The sequence below is a fragment of the Mixophyes fleayi genome, chromosome 3, assembly GCF_038048845.1.
Source record: "Mixophyes fleayi isolate aMixFle1 chromosome 3, aMixFle1.hap1, whole genome shotgun sequence".
Taxonomy (NCBI): Eukaryota; Metazoa; Chordata; class Amphibia; order Anura; family Limnodynastidae; genus Mixophyes; species Mixophyes fleayi.
Window position 1 is genome coordinate 135,966,554 of NC_134404.1, and position 22,156 is coordinate 135,988,709.

Consider the following 22,156-nt stretch of genomic DNA (forward strand, 5'->3'; position numbering starts at 1 on the left):
CCGACCACCATCTCCTCTCCTTCTCTCTCTCCTCTTCTCCTGCTCCCCTCCCCCTGCCCAAACCTACTCTGTCCATACGCAACCTCGATGCTCTTGACCCTGCCTCTCTGTCCTCCTCTCTCGATACCCTCCTTTCTCCCCTTTCCTCCCAGGCCTGCCCCAACCAGGCGGTCTCCCTCTACAATCACACCCTCACCTCCGCTCTGGATGCGGTTGCCCCTGCCCACTCCGTCCACCCCCGCTGCTCCAAACCCCAACCCTGGCACTCCAAATTTACCCGCTTCCTCCAAAAATGCTCCCGTTCTGCCGAACGTCACTGGAGAAAATCCCGCTCCCTGGCTGACTTCCTCCACTTTAAATTCATCCTTTCATCCTACAGCTCTGCCCTCTCACTCGCTAAACAATCTTTCTTTAAATCCCTCATCTCTTCCCAATCCTCTAACCCCCGCCGCCTCTTTGCCACCTTTAGCACTCTCCTGGCCCCCTCCCCTCCCCCCACCCCCTCCTCCCTGACTGCCTCTGATTTCGCCTCCTTCTTCTCCTCTAAAATCGAGGCCATCCGACTTGAAATCTCCTCCTCCACTCTCTCTTCCACCCCTCCCACTCTTCTGTCCTCCCCCCCCAACCACCTTCCCCTCCACTCCTTCCGTCCCACCACCGGCGAGGAAGTCCACTCTCTCATTTTATCATCCCCCCCCACTACCTGCCCCCTGGATCCCATCCCCTCCCACCTTCTTCGCTCCCTTTCCCCCACCACCTGCTCCCACCTCGCTCACCTCTTTAATCTCTCCCTCTCCACTGGCATCTTCCCCTCCTCCTTCAAACATGCTCTCGTATCCCCCATTCTTAAGAAACCTAATCTCGACTCCACTTCTCTCTCGAACTATCGCCCCATATCTCTTCTCCCATTTGCCTCCAAAATTCTTGAGAGGCTCGTCTGCAGCCGTCTCACCTCCTACCTTTCTGAATACTCCCTCCTTGATCCTCTCCAGTCTGGTTTCCGCCCCCTCCACTCCACTGAAACTGCCCTGGCTAAAGTCACCAATGACCTCCTCTCTGCAAAAGCCAGGGGCCACTTCTCCCTTCTCATCCTCCTTGACCTCTCTGCAGCCTTTGACACCGTTGACCACCCCCTCCTCCTTCACACCCTCCAGTCTTTCGGCCTCTCCGGCCCAGTCCTGTCCTGGTTCACCTCTTACCTTACTCACCGTTCCTTCTCTGTCACCACCTCTGGGTCTCTCTCCCCCCCATCCACCCTTCCAGTCGGGGTCCCTCAGGGCTCTGTTCTGGGACCCTTACTCTTCTCTCTATACACCTCCTCCCTGGGTGAACTCATCAGCTCCTTCGGCTTCAGCTACCACCTTTACGCTGACGACACTCAACTATACCTCTCCTCTCCTGATCTCTCTCCCTCCCTCCTCTCTAGGGTGTCCGCCTGCCTCTCTGCCATCTCCTCCTGGATGTCCTCTCGATTCCTCAAACTTAACCTTGCCAAAACTGAGCTCATAGTTTTTCCTCCCTCTCATACCCCATCCCCTTCTGACCTCTCCATCACTGTCGACAACACCTCTATCTCCCCTGTCCCCCAACTTCGCTGCCTTGGTGTCATCCTCGACTCCTCTCTCTCCTTTGGCCCCCACATCTTCTCTCTTGCTAAATCCTGCCGCTTCCAGCTGCGCAACATCGCTCGCATCCGGCCCTTCCTCTCCCAAGATGCCACCAAATGCCTTATCCACTCTCTGATCATCTCCCGCCTGGACTACTGCAACCTCCTCCTCACTGGCCTCCCCCACTCTCATCTCGATCCCCTTCGATCCGTCCTTAACGCTGCAGCTAGGCTTATTTTCCTCTCTCGCCGCTCCTCTTTTGTCTCCCCCCTCTACCTAGCCCTTCACTGGCTCCCATTCCCCTTCAGAATCCTCTTTAAGCTCCTCACACTCACCTACAAGGCCCTCGCCAACTCCACTGCGCCCTACATCTCCACCCTCCTCTCTATTCATGCTCCATCCCGCCCTCTCCGTTCTGCCTCTGACCGTCGCCTCTCTTCCCCCCTTATAACCTCCTCCCACGCGCGTATCCAAGACTTCGCCCGCGCTGCCCCCCTCCACTGGAACAAGCTCCCTCCCTCCATCAGAACTTCCCCTAATCTATCCAGCTTCAAACGGGCCCTAAAAACCCACCTTTTTCTTAAAGCCTTTCTGTCTCCCACTTAACTTCCTACCTTATCTTCTGCCTCTGTCCCCCTACTCTCCCTCTCTCCCCTGCGTCTCTCTGTCTGTCCACCCCTCCCCTTAGATTGTACGCTCCTCTGAGCAGGGCCATCTCTCCTCCTGTTTCCACCACTTCTAACTCTGCTCTCCAGCTACTTAGCCCTCTTCCTCAAAGGTCCTCCACCCCACATCCACTTTCGCTCCCTCCTCCCCCCTGGGGGTCTCCCTGTCTTCCACGCCCCCCTTCTTGGGCCCCGTCATTTTTGGATCCTCCCTCCCCCTTCCCCGCCCTCTCTAGCTGTGCATTGAGCGTACTGAGTTGCTGTGTTTACTGTACTGTGCTGTCTCCCATTGTATTGTGATTTTGTTTGTCTCTGTACGGCGCTGCGGATGCCTTGTAGCGCCTTATAAATAAATATTAATAATAATAATAATAATAATAATATCGTTGATTTATTTTTAGAAAGCAAGTCTTAAGAGTTATAGGGAGACTACTGCTCCAGCTCACAGGATTCATTACTTGAACATTGCAATTTGTTTAATTACAATACTAGTAATTTCTGTAGATACTGGGATGCTCAATATGTGTGAACATGTCATTTTTCTCTGTGGACCTCTGTGCTACTTACCCAGCGCAAGGCTTGCAGGATTAATGCTTTCAAACGATCACTGCCACACAGCAAGTCTTTCTTCAGCTTCTCGTAATCTAGAGAGGGCAACAAGGGCACCTCCTGGGGTTTACTGTAACACAGAAAGCGAGTGGCTGAAATGTACTAATGATTTTAAAATAAAAAAAGTTTCAGCATAATAGTTTTAATTACTTTAGTTAATTACTTTGACATGTGTTTGAATACTGTGGGTCACTGCAAGTTTTTTCCAACAGTACACAGCTATATAACTACCAAACTACAGCACTTCCACCTTGGTGGCTTTTATCTTTTAATAACTTTTTGATATGTGTTTTTCTCCAGCATTAGGGAAACACAGACAGGGGGGGTAAACTTCTCTTTTTAAGGCAGTGGAAAAAAGCTGACCGCTCTTCTCCTTATAATCTACCTGTTCCTGGTATGCTTTTTGCAGTGCCCGTCACAAGATTTTATTTTAGTTATTATTTTCTTTTCCATTCCTTAGTATCTCATTGCCACAACTGGGGCGCAACAGAGAGGTACTCCGTATTGTGAGCCAAGCCACTGCTTAATACACTTACCCCCTAGTCTTGTTTTATTACGGCGTTTGTCCACAATTGTAAATGACTAAGGAGTAGCAATAACAGTATCATCTTTCTAGCATTTCCTTGCCTAACAAATGGTGTCAAGGGCACTGGAATGTGCTTCATGTAATGTGAGGAGGTGTATGTGTACTTAGTATTGTAATCCAATTGTTAACAGCAACCTGTTATTTTATTGGTTTAGGTACAGTAAATACCACATTCTTTAGAGCAATAAACGTACATGGGTGCTATTGATGCTCTCAGCATAGAAGAAGCCTGGAATGAAAAAAGCAAACAAGCAATGTTGGAAAATGTAAATATAAAAGCAAACTTTTCACAAATGCACAAAAGGAAAATACTTGAGAAAGGTATCAGTCTGGTTAATATGCGGTTCAGTTGGTTAGAAAGCAATCAGCGAACTGGACAGGAACAGGTAGAGCTTTAGATCTTACAATGGTCAACCACATATGCACTGATATCACCATGCAGTTTTTATCAAAATTATTAAGCAAATACTAGATTAAAATTGAGGTAGTGACTGAGAGTTAACAAAATTAGTATATATTAAGTCAAAATGAGTACCAGTTTTGTGCTTCTTTATACAAAACAAATTTTTATTACTGCTTTCGTAACTGTTTTTCGTTCAATAGATACTGTGACAATGCCGAATCCGAAACATAGCCACAAGCTTACGAACATAGCCACATGCTCATGAACTCTGTCGATTGCAATATTACCGGACCATATAGTACCAGAATGTTTAACTCTTGAAATTTCATTCCCCAATCCTACCACATGCCATTTAATAATTGGACAGGACATGTAATGCACTAAAAGTCACACTTTCACACCTACCATTTAGCAACACTCATCCGGTGTGAAAATACAGATGCATAGCTAAGGGACAGATATATATATATATATATATTCTATGATAAGCAATAGACCACAATTAACAACCTATGTACTTGTACACCTTTTGCAATCCTGGTACTGAAAGCCTGCTGTTTAGGTGTGACTCTTTTAATCATCCTGTTCAAACACTTGTCAATAGCAAGTAAATAAATCTAATCTCTGTGATATATCTTGGGTGATTTACATCACAGAGTTTATGAAGCAATCATAGAGAACATATGAATATAAATGTACACAGAAATGTACTGACAAAACATTAATAAAAGTATTTTCACAGGCATCACTGTATTTAGAATCACACCTGTATTGTCAAGTATGTCTTACGTGAAGTCAAACATGACAGATATTAAAGTGTATTACACAACATAAGGCTGTCCTTTAAAAGGTACACAGAGCTTCCTTTATGGGTTTCAAATAAAGTTAAACAGTTATAACAAATTTAACATATTAATCCAAATGTAGAAAATCGTCTAAACGAAGCAGATATTTTTGCTAAGTGGTATGCTTAGGCTAGATTTTAAATGCTACAGTACTGACCATGGGTTCCAATGTCAGTAAAAGGTGGAAGGGAAGCAGATATCCTCCTACCCTTTGATTTCATGTCTGCATGTATTTTGCCTACCTTGTATGTCCCTGTTTTATGTATGTCCTGATTTCCCCATTATCCAGCACTGCAAAGCACTGAGGCGCCTTACAAATCAATAAAAATAATAATTATAAAAATAATAAAATAATCAGAAATACTGCAATAAAGGAACAAATAAATGTGTGATATAAGGACCCTTATCTTGCAGAGACAATGTGATAAAGTCACTGCAGCACTGTGTAGCAGCAAGGTAACTCGCTGGTGCCGACTGAGGGGAAGAAAAATGCATGAGCAACTAGCTAATCAGTATGTAGTGGTTGTCTGCTCCATCCCTGCAAACATTAGTGTGAGTGCCAGCTTTGTCCAGGGGTCTTCAGCCTTTTACTACCTACCGCCAACTTTGTTGATGGCAAAATTTCCTTAATCGCCCACCGATGCAGCAGTAATTCAATTTAGTGTAAGTGCAAAGTAATTTTTAGAGGGGAGGGTTTTTGTATTTAAAGTCTATTTGAAAAATTCAATCTCTGCAGTCTTGCATATACAGATTACTGTATTCACATATATACATACAGGTGCAGGTTGTTGGTATGCACTGTAACACTCTGTGACACAGTCTCTGCACGTCCATGCAGGATACACTTCTTGTTGTGGTGAACAGGCTCTCTTATACTTATATTAAGTATAAGTATAATACACTTAATAGGTGCTTCCAGTCTCTACCTATGACCATCACTGGTTAAGGGGAAATCCTCCCAAAACTGTAAATTAAGTTAAACCCAGTCCTAAGGAATCTGTACGCAGCAACTACTAGATGCGTCCGTTCACTGCGGGCACTAATGCAAGAATGCGCAAAAGTCGAAGTTACAGTTTCAGGAGCATGCGCTGTAGCGCATTTCATACACTGGAGTCCTGCCCCACTTCCTCCTACCACTAGACCACCGGGGATTGGTCTGCCATGGAAACAGAGCGTAGCGCTCCTGTTTCTAACACTTAGTAATGTGGAACATTGCTAAAAAAAAAAAAAAAAACACCGCCCACCATGAAAGCTGAATTGCCCTAGTGGGTGGTAGGGACCAGGTTGACTACCACCACTGGTCTACACTATGTAGGTCTGAGTCACTGTTTTGTGCGAGTCTCCATGATGCTCATGTTGTTAATTTTTTTGTTCCATAATCAATAATGGTCTATTAATTAGCTTTTAATATTTTTTTAAGTACTTACAGGAGTGTAAATTGAAATGACTGGTCACTTGAGTATAATTTGAAAATTGCCACTCACAAATCCTTATTCTCTGCTCTACAGGCACACTCATACCACCAAGATCTGCTCCATCATGTACCTGAAGCATATGTACATTCCTTTTATATTCAATAGATGCTTGAATACATCAATATAGATCCTATAGGACTGTTTATTAATGCCTAGTCTTGTTGTAAAGCTCTGTGGAGTATGCTGATGCTGGGAGCTTTTGAGACACGTTTGCCTCTATTGTGAAGACTATTGTGAGGACATATCAGACTATGGATTCCTGCTTGCCTCAATTCCACTTTTTACATCATGACAATGCCCCTGTTACAAGAGGCACTTGCCATCACTAATGACCTGTATCATTAACCCATGTTTAATAACAGCTAAATCATTACATTAAAAAACTCAGAGCTAGTGGGTATCTTATTACCAGCTAGGTCTCAGTTTACAGTTAATACACAATACCTTTTGTATCCTGAGAATAGAAGCGATTAGCACCAAAGTTTCCCAGATGAGAACAGCTCAGGTATAATTACGGAAAGAATGGGTGCTGACGACTTTGATTAGGTAACTTTTATGTACACCAAAGAGTGACCACATCACAGTTTATTATGCACAGCAAACAGTGCATAATAAATGTTAATAATAAACAATATGGACCTATATTATTATTATTATCATTTATTTGTTAGGCGCCACAAGGTTTCCGCAGCGCCGCACATAGTACAAACAGTAGACTATACAGGGTATAACAGTACAGAACAATAAACAAAAAGTACCAATACTTCAGAAACTCCAGGCAGGCAGATGCAATAGACACGGAGCAGAAGAACGGGTAAGGAGACAGGAGGGAAGAGGGCCCTGCTCATTCAAGCTTACATCCTAAGGGAGGGTTGACAGACCAGGCACAAGAGGAGCCGGTTGAGGCAATGGGAGAGAGGGGAGAATGAGCGGAGGAGATAGGGGTTAAGTGGATGGGTGGTAGGCTTTGAGAAAGAGGTGAGTTTTAAGTGCACGTTTGAAGGAACACAGAGTAGGAGAGAGGCGGATGGAGGGAGGTCATTCCAGTGAAGGGGGGCTGCACGGGAAAAGTCCTGGATTCTGGAATGGGAAGAGGTGATCAGAGTGGAGGAGAGGCGACGGTCATTGGCCGAGCGCAGGAAGCGGGCGGGAGTGTGAATGGAGAGGAGGTTGGAGATATAAGGGGCAGTAGAGTGGGAAAGAGCCTTGTAAGTGGTGGTGAGGACTTTGAAAATAATTCTGCAGGGGAAGGGGAGCCAGTGAAGGGCAAGGCATAGAAGGGAGGCAGAGGAGGAGCGGCGTGAGAGGTAGATGAGTCTTGCGGCCGGGGGGAGAGACAAAGGGGGGAGAGATGAGAGTGGGGGAGGCCAGTGAGGAGGAGGTTGCAGTAATCCAGGCGGGAGATGATGAGTGTGTGTATGATGGTTTTGGTGGCCTCCTTAGAAAGGGACGGATGCGGGCGATGTTGCGTAGTTGGCAGAGACAGGCTTGGGCAAGGGAATGAATGTGGGGGGCAAAAGAGAGAGAGGAGTCAAGGGTGACACCCAAGCAGCGGAGTTGGGTGACAGAGGAGATGGTAGTGTTGTTAACGACAATGGAGAGGTCATGGTGGGATGGGTGGTTGGGAGGAGGAAAGACAATGAGTTCAGTTTTGGAAATGTTGATTTTGAGAAAGCGCTCCGACATCCAGGAGGAGATGGCGGAGAGGCAGTCAGATACCTGAGCGAGGAGGGTGGGGGAAAGATCAGGTGAAGAGATGTAGAGTTGAATGTCGTCAGCATAAAGGTGATACTGAAGGCCAAAGGAGGAGATGAGAGCACCAAGGGAGGAAGTATAGAGGGAAAAGAGTAGAGGGCCAAGAACGGAGCCCTGCGGGACTCCTACAGCGAGAGGGTAGGGAGAGGAGGAAGAACCAGACGTGGATACAGAGAAGGAGCGGTTAGCGAGGTAAGAGGTGAACCAGGCGTGGACAGAACCAGAGAGGCCGAGAGAGAGAAGAGTTTGCAGCAGGAGGGGGTGGTCCACGGTGTCGAAGGCTGCGGAGAGGTCAAGGAGGATGAGTAGGGAAAAGTGACCCTTGGATTTGGCCGATAGGAGATCATTAGTAACCTTGGCCAGGGCAGTTTCGGTAGAGTGGAGGGGGCGGTAGCCGGATTGGAGAGGGTCAAGGAGGGAATTGCTCGAGAGGTGCCTGGTTAGGGGGCTACAGACAATCCGCTCAAGTAATTTAGAGGCATGGGGAGAAGAGAGATAGGGCGATAATTGGCAAGAGATGTGGGGTCGAGATTGGGTTTCTTGAGGATAGGAGAGATGAGAGCGTGTTTAAATGAGAAGGGTACTACCCCAGAGGAGAGTGTTAGGTTGAAAAGGTGTGCGAGGTAGGAGCAGGCAGTGGGAGAAAGAGAGCGAAGGAGGTGAGAGGGGATGGGATCGAGAGGGCAGGTAGAGGGTGGAGAGGACTGAATGAGAGAGTGAACTTCTTCACCTGTTGTAGGGCAGAAGGAGCACCAGAGTTGGGTGTTAATGGGAGGTGAAGCAAAGAGGGAGGCGGGAGAAGGGGAGGAGGAGCTGTTCAGTCTAATGGCCTCAATTTTGGAAGAGAAAAAGGTGGAAAAGTCAGAAGCGGAGAGGGAAGATGGGACAGAAGGGGGTGGGGGGGAGAGTAGGGAGCTGAAGGTAGCAAAGAGGCGGCGGGGATTGGAGGACTGAGAAGAAGTGAGGGACTTAAAGAAGGATTGTTTGGCGAGGGAGAGGGCGAAGCAGAAAGAAGAGAGGATGAATGGCTATAAAGGCTTATGTGCCTCTACTGTGTGGCAAATAACAGACTGTGGCTTCCTGCTTGCCTCTATTCCACTTTTTATATCATGGCAACGCTCCTGTTAGGCTGAGTATACAGTAATGTGATATTGGGCCGAACGGTCGTCTATTTTGCGATTAGTCCAATAATCGGGTGAAAAACATGTAGTGTGTACCCAGCCTCACAAGAAGCAGCAGCCCTCACTAACACAATGACACAAATGGAGAGATTGTCTTCCACAAGATCAGCACAATGATTTGCCGAGTTACTGTATAATAGTGGTAAAAGAAGACTTACACACAGGCCTCATGCAATCACACTGCTGCCAGTGTAAAAGGGGAATCATTTACCTAAACTTGCTGCACTAAAATATGGTATGTAAACTGAATGTGTTGCAAGTTATTTCTGTATCTTCCTCCATATCTGCTCACATCAGAATCATACAGACTTGGGGCCTGATTCATTAAGGAAAGGAAAGCGGGAAAAAAAAGGAGTAACTTTGCACTTTGGCAAACCATGTTGCATTGGAGGGGGAGGTAAATTTAAAATGTGGGGACAGATTTATAGTTGTAGTAGGTTCTGTCCTAGATCAACTTTAAATTTCAGTGTAAAAATAAAGCTATTAAGTATTTGTGTGCTACATGAAAAATAGCCAGTATTTTCCTTATGTGCAAAATAAACTAATTTGCACCCCTTGCATTGTAACGTGGTTTGTCCGGGAGAAAATTTACTCCTTTTTTTCCCACCTTACTTTCTTTAATGAAGCAAGCCCTTGGAGTATATATTCATATACAGGGGCATATTCAATTGTCCGCGGAAACGCCAAAAATCGCGCGCTCCGCGCACTATTACCATTGTTATAGTGCGCAGAAAAAACGTTATTACGGAAGTTTTCTTGCTGTATTTCAGTAGTAGTTTTAACGCCACGGAAACCCGCGACAATTGAATATGCCCCACAGTGTCTTAAATTAGAACCAAGGCAATTGGGGAATCAATAAACAGCTTGCACCTTTTTAAAGAAGTGTAACAGGGGGTTATTCTACCACACCAACTATAGGATTATAACCCAGTCTAATAAAAAGATGTTTATGAGTAGTATATGCTACCAAATTATATATATCATATGTATCTATTTGACTGGGGTGCTACCTAGAAACATAACAATATCATGGGTAGGAAGGAGGAAGAACAGAAGTTTCTTTATTTAGGTGCACAAATCCTCTATGACTTGTCATTTTCCTGAACATGTATTAGAACCATCCTTTATTAAAATATAACCTTTATTGACATATTTATTTAAAAAAGCGAAATATAGAATAAAAATGTGCTCATAAAAAGTGATCTTAATAAAAATGAGCTGGATGCACTATAATCCTGTACCTATATACTCCTAATTCATGGACTATATGGTATGAAGATATAGTTTAATTTAACCTGCAGTTATATGGAGGGGTCAATTAGATATATGACCTACAGTTGCAAGAGATGTAATTGACTACTTCATTTACTGAATGCTTACTGAATGGCTATAGGCTTTTTGAAAAGCCAGAAAAGTTTATTGATGGAGAGAGAAGTAGGGCTCCATCAATTAGGCCTGTTAGCCGGGGCATCCAGGTCACCTGTGAACCTGGTGCTGATCAGGAGTTGCACTTGAATGGTGCTGGTAAAAGGCTGCAGCTCAGCTCAGTCAATCCATCACTGCCTGGGGACCGAGACTACATAGTCCCGGTGGGAGAAAAGCCTGATATCTGCCTGTAAGTGAACTGTGTTGAGACGGCTTATGATTTATTGTAGTTTATTAGTCATGAGTGCTAAATATTTAGTTAGAGCCGGACGGCAAGGTGTATATTTTGAAGTTTTCTTTTATTTCTCTACTTAATAAAAGTGGTTGAGAACAGTTGCACCAAACGCTTGGTCTTGTGCGACGTATCTACTGCTATACATTACTATCTACCCCAAGAGATAGCAGCTGTGTCCCTCACTTGCTTACAATATGCATTTCAAGGTTTGCAAAAGAAACCACAGAGCAACATCTTTCCAGTTCATTAGTGATTCGTACTAATGCAGGCCAGGTGGAAAGAAGACAGTAGTGCTGTCCTCATTCCCACAAGAGAATATATATTCCTTACAGGCAGATTGAGACATTGTACATTGGATTTTCTACATTAGTGATCCAATAATTTTGTATTACATAACTATCTCAAATGAAACTTTATAGAAAAAGTCCTTTTTATGATGAAATTAGCACAAAAGTGACTTCTTCAGCAAGCCTGTTTTCCCCTCAAAAAGGTATATAACAAGGACTTATTCTTTGTCTCCTCTATCTTAGCATAAAGGATCATGTGGCCCGACATTCATATCCTTTTTGTCCATGGAATGTACTGCCTGCAGGCATCGGCCAGTGTACAGAGAGCCATACTGACAAGTGCGGAATCCCATCTGGGTTGCAGGGACACAGACAGCATAAATGAAGATCCAGGATTGAGGATTTATTTATTTATTAACAGAAATTGTTTTAAATAGATTTTTCACTTTAAATATGAATCTTACTTAACCCCACCGCAGTAGCAGTTCCCTCTCCTGGGACCCCCACCATTCCCCAAATTTTGCAAAGTTCCTAGACAGGCGTATAGCCAGTAGATCCGCTGATGATCTTCAGCACTGCTTGGCTCTCACTGTAACCGAGCAGATTGCACACAGCAGATTTAAGGCTTTTAATTGGAGCTGTTGTGTTGTGATTGGAACATGTCTAACATCAGTATGTTTTTAGCTGTGACAGGGCAGGCAATATGCAGATTTTCCACTGTTTCTCTACCATGCATCTTTCCAGTCCTAAGCAATACTCTGAAAGGATGTTACGGATTTTTTACATGCACACACACACACAATGAATACATCAACAAATTGCATGGCTACAAATCACTAAATAATATGCAGAGATGTGGTACATGCCAATATGATTGCCCAGTACAGGTAAGGTGGCAGCAAGGTTAGGCATGGGAGATGCAGCAGGCAGGTGATGCACAGAAATAACTTACATCAGCGTCAGGACAGGGGCCCACACAATGACAACCCTGCTTGGGACAAATTAAACCATTAAATAAATAGAAGTTAGAGAGTAGAATAAAGCCTATAGAAAGAGGCTATACAGGAAGAGGATACATTACTTTACATTATATATTAGAACACTGACAACAATGTTGTCCCCCCACCCCACCCCCCGTCTACTTTGGAAAGTTTTAGTCCAAATTGGTTCAAAATTGTCTCCTGTCTGGTTTCACCGACCAGAAAAGTTAGCCGACGATGAATGAAACTAGTTCATTTTAATATACCCTGGTTGACAGTGCAGTCAGCTGGTGGCCACACAAATAGGGAAATGTTGGATCTTACTTGATTAATTTACAGCAAATTATGCTATATAATATTAGTCTACCATTTTAAAGTGAAAAGCAATGTACTGAGAAAAAAGAACAAAAAACACCTCAAATTTCTTTGCAACACTTGCCCTTTTAAAGAACAGGTTCATAATGTTATTCCTCAAAATGCAATCAATCATTTACCATAATGTGAGATTAGAGAGAGGCCAGTGTAAATAAGAGGATTTTTATACTTACGATAAATCCGTTTCTCTGATTCCATCTTGAAGACACTGCTACCATGGGTTGTATGTGGGGAGCTTGGAGTTGGCATTTAGCAAGTATTAAATTAATTAACTTGTTGACAGAACTCATCCCCTCTGCAACCCCGTTAGCCTCAGAGTAATACAAAAAGCCCCAAGGAAGGGGAAACCACCATCGAAGACCAATTAGCAGAAGAGCAGAAGGGAGAGAACGCAGTGTCCCCCAGATGGAATCAGAGAAACAGATTTATCGCAAGTATAAAAATCCTCTTTTTTCTTTTATACTATCTGGGGGACACTGCTACCATGGGGATGTTCTAAAGCCCTTGAAGGGAGGGACCGCTCTTAAAGCCCGGCACGCAACACTGCGGCCAAAAATCAGTGGACGTAGGGCAAACAGTAACTAGATTATGTATGTGAAATGACAGCCAGAGGACTATATGATTTCTCAGCCATGTTGATCCGCTAAAACACTGTTAAGTGCAGCCCAGATCACCCCCACGGAATGGGTGGAATTGGCACCAAGAAGATTTGACATAACAAAGATGATCTGTCGACAGAAGACAGAATGCTCCTAGCCATGGTCTGCTTAACAGCCAGCCTTTTTCGATCTCTGTATGGAACCATACAAGGAGAAACCAGTCCTCCTAATGTTGGACGGTCACACCACATAAGACGGAGGCATGAACCCTATGTTAAAGAAAACTGCTGAGATAATGTCCAAAGAGGAAGCCAGCTCCCCAGGATCGGAACCAGAACCACTACATTCAATTTGAACCCTAAAAAGCATTGTTGGCTGAGTGAAGGAACTGAATAAAGAAAATAACACAGGCGCTCTAAATAAAGATGCAGCTGAATTGTATTACCCTTTATTTGATTTTGAGTGAAGGGACTGTATGCAACAGCCCTTACATTGCATAAAATGGAGAATATGATATAGCCACAAGGGGCCTTTAGCCCTAAACCAGAGATGGCTAACCTGTGACACTCCAGGTGTTGTGAAACTACAAGCCCCAGCATGCTTTGCCAGCAATCAGCTAGTTATCTACTGGCAAAGCATGCTGGGGCTTGTAGTTTCACAACAGCTGGAGTGTCACAGTTTAGCCATCACTGCCCTAAACCCTGCTCCAAGGTCCTTGGTCAAGGAACTCCCCTACAACGTGGCAACAGCACTTTAGCTCAAACGCGAGGTTTCGATGATGGTGGTAAGGAAAGAATACCTAATGTCTTAGGCCACCCCCAGATGCAGAGGAAACAACCTCGGAGTTGTGAGCAGAAACCTTAGTGAGAGGTCCGCACCTCTTGCACATTCCCAGGTCTCTGCGATAAACAGAGAAAGTCCGAGAGGGAAAGCTGACTCCAGAACAGTCAGGAACTGAGCCGGACACTCGCCTGCAGTCATCTGCGGAAAGTGAGGAACAGGAACAAAAAAAAAGGTAGTTGTGAGATAAACTAATGCTCACACCACCCTACGAAGTACTGTGCGCTCTGTGATAGCCACAGGTTTCCTGGCCTATTCTGGATGAGAATCCCTTCAACCATCAGAAGCCGACCATAACGGTCCTGAAACGGAGGGGGGGGGGGGGGGGGGGCGTTGTTCCCGGCTGGAAGGGGGGGCCCCCAGAGAGAGAAGGACCGTGTGAAGCAGATGACCCCCTCCTCCATGGAGCCCTGGTCCTGAATAGAATCCGGGTCCTAGTGATCTCGGCAAGACACCCTGAGATGTATATCAGGTAATCCACTGCCGGCACAGCATTTGAAGCTCTGCATGGAGAGATTCCTTTCTCGGTGAGACTGCTGCGACAGAAGTCTACCCAATAAACCAAGGCTGTAATTTAATGTCTTCTGGCATTCCTGGTCCCGCACAGTCAGTTGACATATGCCACGAACATGATATTGTCAGACTGAAGGACTTGAACCCTTAAAGAAGTGACCAAGCCTCCTGCTGGGGCAGTAACATGACCTTCTGTGGTAAAAGACCACTGTTCTCCAGCCCTATAGGCTGCCTCAGTGTCACGCTGTTCCACGTGCACAGGGCCAAGGCCTCGTCTGTTGTGAGATGGTCCCGTCCAAGGCACCCACTGAGATATGAGTGTGGAAATTATAGGTTCTCACCTACCTTTACAGACCTCACTCGGAAGTAACCCACTCGAAGAATGGAGTACCAGTCCTGGGAGTATTACCATACCAGGTCAGTTCCTGGAGTGACCAGAGGAAACTCTGCTTCCATCTCCCTGTTGTACAAGTCCCGTTCCTAGACTGATCCCAAAAAAGGGGCATATCAGAAATCAACTGAAAAGAATGGAGACCCCAGTAGATCTAAACTCAAAGGTTGAGAAGATGAGGGCTCGTAGAGCAAGTATGGGACTGAATTACCTAGCTGGCTAGGGAAGCCAAAGGAGGATGTAGTATAACTCCTCTGGCCTGTATCATGGCATCCTGGCAAAAAAATTCCTTGCTTATCTGTTTGTGGGATCGGTGTAATAGTGTGGTACTGGACTAAGCAGGATCCGGCCCAAGGCTCTTGACAGCCTCCGGAAGCTAGGGCTCTGGGTGCCTCATATGAAAAAAAAAAAAAAAAGAAAGGATCAACCCCCCAGGAATGGCCTTGGCTGAAAGGGGTCTGCCTATGGACTAGTGAACTCTGTCAGACTCACTGCCCTGGAGGAGGCCGCGAAAAAGTCACTCTCGGAGCCAGAGTTTGTTTTAAAATATGCCACGAGAAGAGGGCACTCATCTCCCGTGGGCGAACATATAATGTATGTCAGCCTCTGGTCCTAATGAGACCCAACCTAAATAGGGAGAAGGTTTGGGGAATTTCTACTCAGTGTTGGCACAAGAGGACCTCTATCGGATGGTCCCGCAACCATCTAAGGACAGGCAATGAACTGAGGCGGCGTACCGCGTTTCCAGACAACGGCATGCCACAGGGAGCAGTGCTTTGTAAAAGCGCTGCCTGTTGGTCTGCCCAAGTTTCCAAAGCCCTAATGACCCTGCAATGAGTTAGGACTGGGATGTTGGTTAGGTGTCTGTCTTAAGCACCAGATACCGCGGTACAATACTTCAACGTGGCAGAGGATAAGGGTCAAAGTTCTTTGAGCCTTCTTTTAACTATCAGGTTTATCTCTGATTAGATAAGGTCCCAGGTTAGGTGACCCCAGGCTATTTGACCTGCCACCACCAGATCCACAATGTCTTTGTGCCTGGAGGTTTCTTCCCGACCCACCTGTTGGGAGAGGCAGAATCCTCCATACCCCTTCTGATTTAGAAGAGTCCTAGTCTGAGACAGGCTTTGAGGGTGGCCCGAGTGGACTCCTGACACTTAAGTGTATGGCACCCATATTCGTGAGACCAACCAGGTCAAACAGTTTAAGGCCTCCACTAACCACTGAGCGATTGGGTTCTCCTGGGAGGACCCCCACTGCTATGTGACCAAGCCGGCCATGGCCCGTACCTACTTTTGGGGCCGATACTGTACTCCCTTTCAAGGTGGAAAAGTAACGGAAAAAGGCTGCAGTACTAGCTTACATCTCCGCCGGCCTGGCAAGAAGCTGAACCAGTGTTACTACTGACTGTGCCCCCTCGGTTGCACATACTGATATGTGTGCATATTATCTGGGGTGGTGTGTTACCCTGGTCCTACTTACAATGGGTAAGCCCCACACAGTCTGCACGGCCAGCCTCGGGTCTTTCAGTCCACAAGAGACTATTATTTACAGAATAACCAGTAAATCCTTTCACCCCGGTTCTTCTTTTGCAGCCATTGTTCCTCTGACCAGTAAAAGCTGCAGTAAACCAGTTTGTTTTTTTAATACCTTAGGAAAGCAACACAGTCAGAACTGGTGCAGTCTGAGTAAAACAGTATCTCAATTTAAATGGATATAATATGTGACACCTGTTTTGGAGTATACTCCTTTGTCCAAATTAACTCTAGACAGGATACCATACACAGCAAAATGTATATAAACTGTGGAATACCATTTGTCACTTAATAAACAGAGCACCTCATATACCTATACACATGTACACATACATATCCATCGATATACATATATACATGCAAAAAAATATTCATGAAAGTACTTCACATAAGTGACATAGAGAGGAGCCTGTAGCCATGTAACCGCCTTCCTGTCTGCAGTTCCCGCTTCAGTAATACACCATTGTATTGTAGCAGGTGGGGGTGGGGGAGAAACGCCTATTCGACCCATGCTGCTACACTGTGCATTCTCCCTTATCTATAGCAGTATCTGTCATAAACGGCTGTTTTTGTGGTGCTTCTATAGTAAGTCCACATCAGCCTCATACTCCTATGTCTCCTTTATGGGTCGAATTGTGATACCCAGTTCCCTTCCACATTTGTGGGAGAGTGGAATGATCCAAATTAGAAATGCCCATGACATTTGCAGTGTCCAACGCTCTCTCTGCCTAATGGCAGCGCCGGACATCTAGCGTGATTTTCTTTTTTTAATACACAATAAATATCTATAATAATAAAAAAACAGAAAAAAGTAGGCACTTAGTCCTCCAGAGGTCTCATGTGTCTCAGAGAAAGGAGCCTGTCAGCAAGTCTGTATCTGCAGCCTCTCCATCTCCTGTGTGTCTTCCTGCTTAAAAAAGTGTCCATGTAGCCTGCCAGGACGGGGGAGCTCAGTTCTGCACCTCCTTCATGCAGCCTCTGTAGTGGTACCTGCTGGCTGTGGCACTGCTTCTATATAAGCGTGCCAGTGTCATTACACATATGTCTTTTTGCTAAGATAGCACCAAAAGTGTGTACTCTCCATGCTCTGCAGAGTGGGGGACTTGGTACAATACATGCAAATGGCAGGCGCCATTTTTCGTGTACCGACGCTCTCTGCCCAAAATGCAGCGTTGGTACTCTTCACTGTAGTGACCTGATGGTCTCTATGCAAGGAAGGGGCTCCGGTGTGACAGCGGCCCCCCGAGACCGCTGGCAGCAGCTGTCATAAAGATCTGGCAGTGAGAGCCTTCCTGCTCTTACTGAACTCTGTCGACTGTAGCCGTTTTCTGCATAGGAGTCTCCTGTCCGTTCTGCATAGTATCCCACCCAGTGTATGTGCTGCAGTGCAGCATAGACACCATTTGTAAAATAAATTATATATTGTAATAAAAATGTAAATAAAAATCAGCAAGATGTAGCTGCAGAGCAGGCACAGTAAGCCCAACTCCTTGGGCACACAAACACTGAAGCGACAGGGGGTTGCAGAGGGGAGAAGTTCTGTCAGCATGTTTAAGCAAATTAATTAACTCCAAGCTCCCCAGATACAACCCATGGTAGCCGTGTCCCCCAGATAGGATGAAAGAGAAATCTATATTTTATTATAGATATTAATTATAAACCGCAATGTAATCACTTCAAAGAGGATTGTGTTCTCTACACTTTTATCAAGAAAATGAATACAAATAGCCTCATTTTGGCATCCCTGGGTGTGAAACAGATAACCCTTATTATGAATCTAAAGGTTGTCCAACAATATATAAATAAAACTGCAACCCTAGCCATAACCCCCCCCCCCCCCCCACCACCACTATTCATCCACCCACTTTCAATACCTGTTCCAGCAGCATGACACTAGATTAGGGATACAATTTGTGCTATATCTGCTGACCCAGCAAGAAAACGAATGTTCAGCCAAACCTGGATACACTGAAAGACTAATAGCTTACCTACAGAGACAACATTGAATTAGACTGTTTGGAGAGATACATAACAAGTCTCTTTACAGAGGATCTCTCTTCCTTTAATACACATGAACTTGTTTAGCCTTTGCAGTTTGGTTTTCCACAAAATCCCATACACATCTTAGATTTGCGTATTCTAGCTCCCACTCTTAAACCATTTTCCTGTATGCTCGCAATACTCTACTAAAAGGCAACTATAATTAAAAGTTTTAACATGTGTAGTGCCTCACTAAGTGTAAACATATTGTAAAAGTACTGATGAAATGTATTGTCTGACATAAAAAATTTGATGCAATAAGTCTGTCAAAAGCATTTGTTTAGAATACTTTTCTTTCCAATAACACATTTTCCTTGGTTATAAACTTATCTTCCTGTCAGAATGATGGGATAATTTGGATTGATGCCCATTTTTAGACTAAATATGTTTTACTAAAATTAAAAAAAGCTTCACTAACCCATTTTGAACCGAATGACCATCCACTGATGTACTTAGAAACTTAGAAGCTCCTATTGCATGCACAGCAGTCCTCCACACCTCTTTACATAAGATATACTAAAGGCTTTGGGATGATGCCAAGTACTTCTTTTTGCTAACTCACAATTTACACATTTGAATACCTTACGGGACAGATGTATTTGTGTTAAAAGTGGTCTAATAATCTCTTGTTACCATTTGCAAAAAGACAATATAAATATAGATTATACCTTAATTATTCTATAGATGCCTTCATTTGTGACGCTGCCTGGACACTCAATATGGCACTGCACACATCAGGATTTCTATAGCTACAGGTGGGGAGGCCCAGTTACGCCACCAGCTCATTATCCTTAGTGAAACTGGTTTATTTGTGCTAGGAAATCTATAGGTCAACACCTAATGATGTAACCTGGAGCACACTGAATATAATCCCATATTTCCAAAGTCTTGCAGACAAACCAAACTACAAAATCAGATTAGGACAAGTGAAAACAGATAGACATAGTTATGCGTGACAATGAAGACTGTTCCAGTTTACTAATGTTGTACAGCACATTGAGATTTGGGACAATACCAGACAGACAGTCGTTTGAAGGATTTAGACTTCAGTGTAGTACACTATGCCCCTAACCATAATATAATGCAATTGAATTGACTCATTTAATTCTTTGTGATACAAAGCAGTCTTTGTTCTTGGACATTAGCATGAGGACATAAGGCATCTTGTGATCTTATTAACTGGAAAAAGTCATATAATGCATGAATTCTCTCTCTTTGCTTAAATATCAATGAGCAGTGTCACAGTGTGTAGCATTACTCTAAGGAAATCTAAGAGACCTTTCTGAAATTAGTTTCTGCACTGAATACACTAAACACTGACTAAGACAGAGCCACCACCAATACTGGTCTATACTATGGAATGCTACAAGGACAGGCAAATTTCAACATTCCAGTAGCAGCTGATTTACATCTCCCACAATGCTCTGAGAGATGTCTAATCATCATAAGCCTGGCTACCAAATGGTGTTAGGAAAACGTCACTGACACCACATACACCAACACAATTGGGTTTGACAGGCAGTGGTAACCAGTGCTTGCACTTGTGGACTGGGAAGTGGTCAATGGAGGACACTTAACTGACCCCAATGTGTTAACTTGAAGTTACCAGTTTACATGCCTTTACAAGCGCTAAAAACTGCTTGAAAAAGAAATAATTAATGGCAGCGAGTAAGGGGCTTAAGAAGTTCAGCAACAACAGAGTGTCAAGAAGAGTCGCTGTCAGTCTTTGAGCAGTGATCCATAATTGACATTCCAAGATGGTGACCCTTAATGTTACGCAATTATAATGACATGATGTTCTCAATATACAAGTTACCATGTTTAAGCTGAAATGTAAGAGTTTGCCATTTATAGATATGCTATAATGTTAAGATTTTACATAAAGAAACAGGCAGTAAACAGACTTTCCAACTTTACTTTCAGAGAGAGTTTATTTCCAGATGAAACACCACAGTGGCAAGTGTTAAAAGTGTATTTGGTTGGCACAGCATTTAAGCCCCAATTTATTTTTACATGTTGAAGGCTAATTCAATTGTGTGGTGTCACAAAAGGGCGAGAGAAAACACTGAATGAGACTGCCATTTAGAAAGAACATTTTAAAAGTAATTGGCATCTAACTGCCTCCAAGGAAGAAAGGCCATTATGTGCAAGGAGCTGAAAAATGTAATTACAACTGTGTATAGTGAAAACACACAATGCCTGCACAAAAATGTCAAAAGAGGCTTTAAACAGTTTCTTAGGGAGATATATAGCTGGTTTAATATTTAACCAGGATCTGCCCAATGCATTTGAAGCTTCAGCTGCGCACTGACAGACCTGCATGTTACTAGTGATGTGCGAGAGTGGTATCATTCAATGGTCAAGGTATAGACTTTGGTCCATGAGATAGTGTGACAGATAGATGTTTTCATAGATATTATGAGTTGTGAAAGGAATGCTCCATTTACTTTTCCCAGGTTTTAAACATAGCACAATTTCAAAATTATTTATTATGTCAACAAAATGAAATAAAATTATTTTACTGTTAATACTGGTTTGGTGTCATAACTTTGGATGAAGTTTTTCCTCATTCTCCAGCATACTGAACTCTATTGAACTTTATTCTAAGATGCATAAAGAGCACGTGATGAAAAACAGATTTAAGGGTGACGTCACACAGGTGCTTTGAATACTAGTGCTTTTGCAGCTACAAAAGCACTTGTGTTCAGAATTCTTGTGTGACACCCCCCTAAGGAATTCTGCCTCATAGCAAAATATATTTGTGCAAATTGCTAATCTAAATACCTGCACATATTATGGACAAAAGACCAAATATGATACAAAAATCTCTTTAGTAAATTGTGCAAGCTCACCTACAATTAGGTAAATGCTACAATAGGTTACACTGTCATCTTTTCACATATAAAATGTTCATAATTTAAAATAATTTGGTACATTTTTGTTGATGTATAATGTTCATTACGGTCAATAACACAGGCATAAAGGTTTAAGAAAAAAATGTTGCAACAAAAAACATAGACTACTCCACTCCTCATATACTTACAGTTCCCGGCCTGGTGAAGTCGATGCTCTGAGCTGCACTTTGTCTCATCTGGCTATTAAAGAGTCGTGTGCACACACTCTGCAGATACTCAGGAGTTATCTAAAAATAAAGATTACATAAACATCAATTTGTGAAGGGGAACTTCACATATTGTGCATAATGTTGTGATTAATGGAAGGGAGATTGAACAAGTCCAAGGGGAATACCCAAGTAAGGGTTCAAGAAGGATCATAAAAGTCCATTTGTGGTATACAATGTACAATGCAACAGTCACAAGTTTGTAAAATAAAATTAGGGTTGATCATCAGTAGAATTAATGAAAATAATAACGATAACAGTAATAATAAAAAATAATTGTAGAATTTACTTTGAGTTATCATCATGCAACATAGAAAATAAAAATAGGCAGCAAAAATAGTGTAGAACTATTAAAAAGATTTTTATTCACAATAATATTAAACGCACGTACATACAATAACTCTTTCTAACATTTGTGCATGGTGCCTTGAATTTAGGTTTTGGGAGAAAGACAGGACCAACACCAACTACATTTCCTAACTCTTAATCCATATACAGACTCACTACACATGCTGGACACAAGGAGGGTCATGTAAAGTTGGACATACATCCGGTTCATTTTCATAAAATACGCATCATACGGTACATGAACACCAAAAAAATGCGTACACATATACGTCTGCAGACATATGTGCAGGTTATATGCAGATTTGGTTGCATCTTACACTTTTACCTCCTTGCAGCTGGAA

At 43.7% G+C, this 22,156-nt stretch overlaps 1 protein-coding gene and 1 non-coding gene across 7 annotated transcripts in view; both read right to left on the reverse strand.

Annotated features, from left to right (window-relative positions):
* ARMC9 (armadillo repeat containing 9) overlaps positions 1-22,156 on the reverse strand; it is a 125,744-nt gene that overhangs the window by 33,408 nt on the left and 70,180 nt on the right. For 3 of the 6 annotated variants that reach the window (XM_075202378.1, XM_075202377.1, XM_075202375.1), the window contains exons 9-12: positions 21,390-21,488; positions 12,026-12,064; positions 3,662-3,696; positions 2,840-2,951 (exon numbers count right to left, since the gene is read on the reverse strand). In XM_075202378.1, the coding sequence (XP_075058479.1) occupies positions 2,840-2,951; positions 3,662-3,696; positions 12,026-12,064; positions 21,390-21,488 (285 nt within the window). The remainder of the gene's footprint in view (positions 1-2,839; positions 2,952-3,661; positions 3,697-12,025; positions 12,065-21,389; positions 21,489-22,156) is intronic. The other 3 variants (XM_075202380.1, XM_075202379.1, XM_075202376.1) reach the window with 2 other exon arrangements.
* Positions 14,761-14,950, reverse strand: LOC142146871 (U2 spliceosomal RNA). The gene has a single exon (XR_012690046.1). It is a non-coding gene; the product is annotated as a U2 spliceosomal RNA (small nuclear RNA).